This window comes from Mirounga angustirostris, unplaced genomic scaffold, assembly GCF_029215605.1.
Source record: "Mirounga angustirostris isolate CCGP_5_RB_7025 unplaced genomic scaffold, mMirAng1.0.hap1 SCAF_13, whole genome shotgun sequence".
Lineage (NCBI taxonomy): Eukaryota > Metazoa > Chordata > Mammalia > Carnivora > Phocidae > Mirounga > Mirounga angustirostris.
This window is the reverse complement of record NW_026991721.1, coordinates 58,634,319-58,637,836: the sequence shown is the minus strand read 5'-3', so window position 1 is coordinate 58,637,836 and position 3,518 is coordinate 58,634,319. Positions and strand designations below refer to the sequence as shown.

At 38.7% G+C, this 3,518-nt stretch overlaps 1 protein-coding gene across 1 annotated transcript; it reads right to left on the bottom strand.

Moving 5' to 3' along the window:
- Positions 1–1,387: 1,387 nt before the first annotated feature.
- LOC123856481 (olfactory receptor 51M1-like) lies at positions 1,388–2,209 on the bottom strand. The gene has a single exon (XM_045892673.1). The coding sequence runs from the start codon at positions 2,207–2,209 to the stop codon at positions 1,388–1,390; it is 822 nt and encodes a 273-aa protein (XP_045748629.1).
- Between the last annotated feature and the right edge of the window lie 1,309 nt (positions 2,210–3,518).

Here is a 3,518-nt window from a genome sequence, read left to right as displayed (position 1 = left end):
GTTTTTAATGTTTTTCCTGTGTGTATGTTTAAAAATATATGTACATGTGTATATATACATATATTTATATACATGATATGTATTTGGTATTATCAGTCTTTTTTCCAGTTTTGCTAACTTTATTGGTGAAATATGGTATCTCTTTGTTATGTTATGGTATCTCCAGATTTCTTGTCAAGATTAACATGTTTTCAGATATTTATTGGCATATTTGTTTTTTGTGTAGGTGCATTGCTTATTCATAGCTTTGATTAATTTCTTATTGGATTCTCTGTCTTTAATTATTTTTTACTAATTTATAGAGGTTCTTCATATATTCTGTACATTAAACATCAGTTGTTCATAGAGATATACATTGCAGATTTCATCTCTTAGTCTGGTTTGTGTTGTCTCTTTGTTTTTGGTGTGTTCTGTTTTACTGTATTTTAATTGTCTATTTTCTCGTATTTTTTTAATCATTTCCAAGTTTTCCTTTAACACATGTATCTTTAATTTAATACATTTTTATGTGTACTATAAAGTAAGGATCAAATTTTATCTTCCACATCGATAACAAATTTGGCTAGCACTGTTTTTTGAATAATCCAACCTTTCCCAACTGTTTTTAATATTATCTTTTTCAAAAGCCATTATATCTGGGGATCTTTGTCTGGTCTGCTGCTACCACCATTTCTCCTCCCATTTTGACCAGGTAAACAGGAAAAAAAAAGTCAAAATTTGAATCAGAAACCAGTCTAACAGGTATCAGCCATCTGTGTACCGCCCAAAGGAATTCTCTCAGACTATGTATAAACTAAAAGAAATGAAGGGACTGGGGATATTGGAATATAAAGGCAAGAGAAGTTGCCTTGTGTGGAGGCAAGGATATGGTTATTCTGGCCCCAGGAACCACTAGACTCCTAAATCCATGGAAAGAAAAGAGACAGTTGAGTTTATCAAACAGACCCAGCAAGGTTTCTGTTCAGTCCAGATCAGGGAGGTGGGGTGGTGGACTATATACAAGGTTTCCTATGCCCCAGAGCTGTGAAGAGTAACTCTCAGGAAGCACTTTTGGATCATAGTAACCTGTGGCAGAGGAGACAAGAGGGGCCAGAGGGCCTGAATGAAGCAGAATTAGGATAATGAGGAGGAACACCCTTTGATGGATGCCATCACAAGGGTGTCCTCTTGGGCTTCCCGGGTGTAAGAAGAAAAAGCTTCCCTAGAAAAGAAGTTCTCTTTCTTAGCTTTGAATTTCTATTTATGCCTTTAAGTATCCAGAAGTTAATAGTATGTATTCATTGAGCATCTATTCTCTGACAGTCATTGTATTTATGAAGATGTACTATTTAACAAGACAGGCATAATTCCTCCAAGGAGCTTAATTTAGTAATCCATTCTGGAAGACTTAAAAAAAAAGAAAGAAAGAAAAGGGCACAAAGAATATCGGCACAGCACAGAGATGTGAGGTACATGTTTGGAAGGCTCGGAGCTGCTCCTCTTGGGAAGCCAGTCCTGCCGCGGTGCGGAGGATGACCCCATAGGACAGTGCGATGAGCACCAGGTCCAGCATCATAGTGAATGCCACCACCATCAGTCCATATAGGTTGTTGAAGGTGGTATCTGTGCAGGCCAACTGTATCACTTCCTGGTGTAGGCAGAAAGAATGGGAGAGGACTTGAGGCCCACAGTAGGGAAAAGTCTTCAGGAGGACGACAAGAGGAACTAGGGCCACAGGTCCCCGGAAGATGACAGCCAGACCTGTCCTGACCACTCGCTGGCTAGTCATAATGACCAAGTACCTAAGGGGGTGGCAGATGGCCAAAGAGCGGTCAAAGGACATGATAAGGAGCACTGAGGACTCCATGAAGGAAAATGAGTGGATACAGAACATCTGGATTTGGCAAGCTGCAAGGTAGATACCATGAGACTTGAACAAAAATATTCCCATAGTAGTGGGCAAGGTCGACACTGACAGTCCCAGGTCAGTGAAGGCCAGAAAGGAGAGTAGATAGTACATGGGTGTGTGCAGACGAGGGTTGGTCTTAATAATTATCAGAATGAAACAATTGCCTGAAATGGCCACAAGGTGCATAAGGAAAAAGGGGATGAAAATCCAGTGTTCGATGGTTTCCAATCCTGGAAAGCCAGTGAGGTAGAACATGGGGCTAAACTGAGTGATGTTGGACAAAAGCATGAATTGAGGACTGAGGGGATATTGGGCTGGCATTCCTCAGGGATGGAGCTGAAAATAAATGGATATTTCTAGTTATTAATTTTTCAGTCTCACTAACAGTCACATCATCATAAGCAGAATCACAATCATCATCTTTGGTATCATCTAATTCACTATTATCACTTCTACTACCCTACTAGCTGTTCCAAACTGTCTTACAGCACCACTCTCACCAGATTTTCTCCAGTATTTCTGTAACTTTTTTTTTCCTGAAGATAGAAGCATTTTTTATTTAAATGCAATTAGCCAACATATCGTACATCATTAGTTTTTGATAAAATGTTCAGTGATTCATTAGTTGCATATAATACCCAGTGCTCATCACATCATGTGCCCTCCTGAATGCCCATCACCTGGTTACCCCATCCCCCTACCCACCTCCCTTTCTGCAACCCTCAGTTTGTTTCCCGTATTTCTGTGATTTCTGTTCCTTCCCACTCTCCTTTGCTGGCTTCTCTTCATTGCTTATCCTTAAAATACACCCATTCCCATTCTGGGAAATTTTCTGGCCATACTCTATTGTTTCTCCTGGCAATATCATTGCTCTCATGACTTTATTTACCATTCATACATTGATAAATATCAAGTATATAACCCCATAATTTCTCTTCCTTTTTTTTTATTTACAGGCTCATCTATCTAGCAGTATCCTGAGCATCTGCTTCTAGTTGTTTCAAAAACATGTCAAAAATTCAGCTTAGAATCACTCCCCAGTAGGATTTTCATTTATCTTGTTTTCATTAACTCAGTATAGGAAAATGTCAGCTACAAAATAAGTTGAAGAAAAGACATATATTTGAGAGATATTAGTAAATTGGCTGGGAAAAACCTAAGAAGTGAGTGTAGAGAGAAGTTTCTAGTATTGAGCCCTAGGAAAATCTGAAATTTAGAGGTTGAGAAGAAAGACTCCATTAAAATAGCTTGAGGGGGAAAAATGCCAGTTGAATAGGGAAAAAAATAACAGGACAATGTGGTTTTGTGTGTAAGTTTCACGAGGGATTAATCAATTTATATAATATTGCTAAGGAGTCAAGGTACTAAGGACTGAGAAATGACCAGAAAATTTAGAAATGAGGAAATCCTGGCTGATGGTGAGAGAGTAGTTTCATGGAGTGTTTGGGAATGAAATCTGATTCTACTGTGTTCAGATGTAGGATTCTAGGCAGTGATGAGGTCCTATTGGATGTTCAAAAATTCGAAGTGGAACCAGTCAGCATTCTGGTGTGTTTTTAATCACTACACTTATTTGCTCAAATGAAGAAAAGAAGTATGTGGAGAGTGGCATTTACCCAGATTGAAGTTA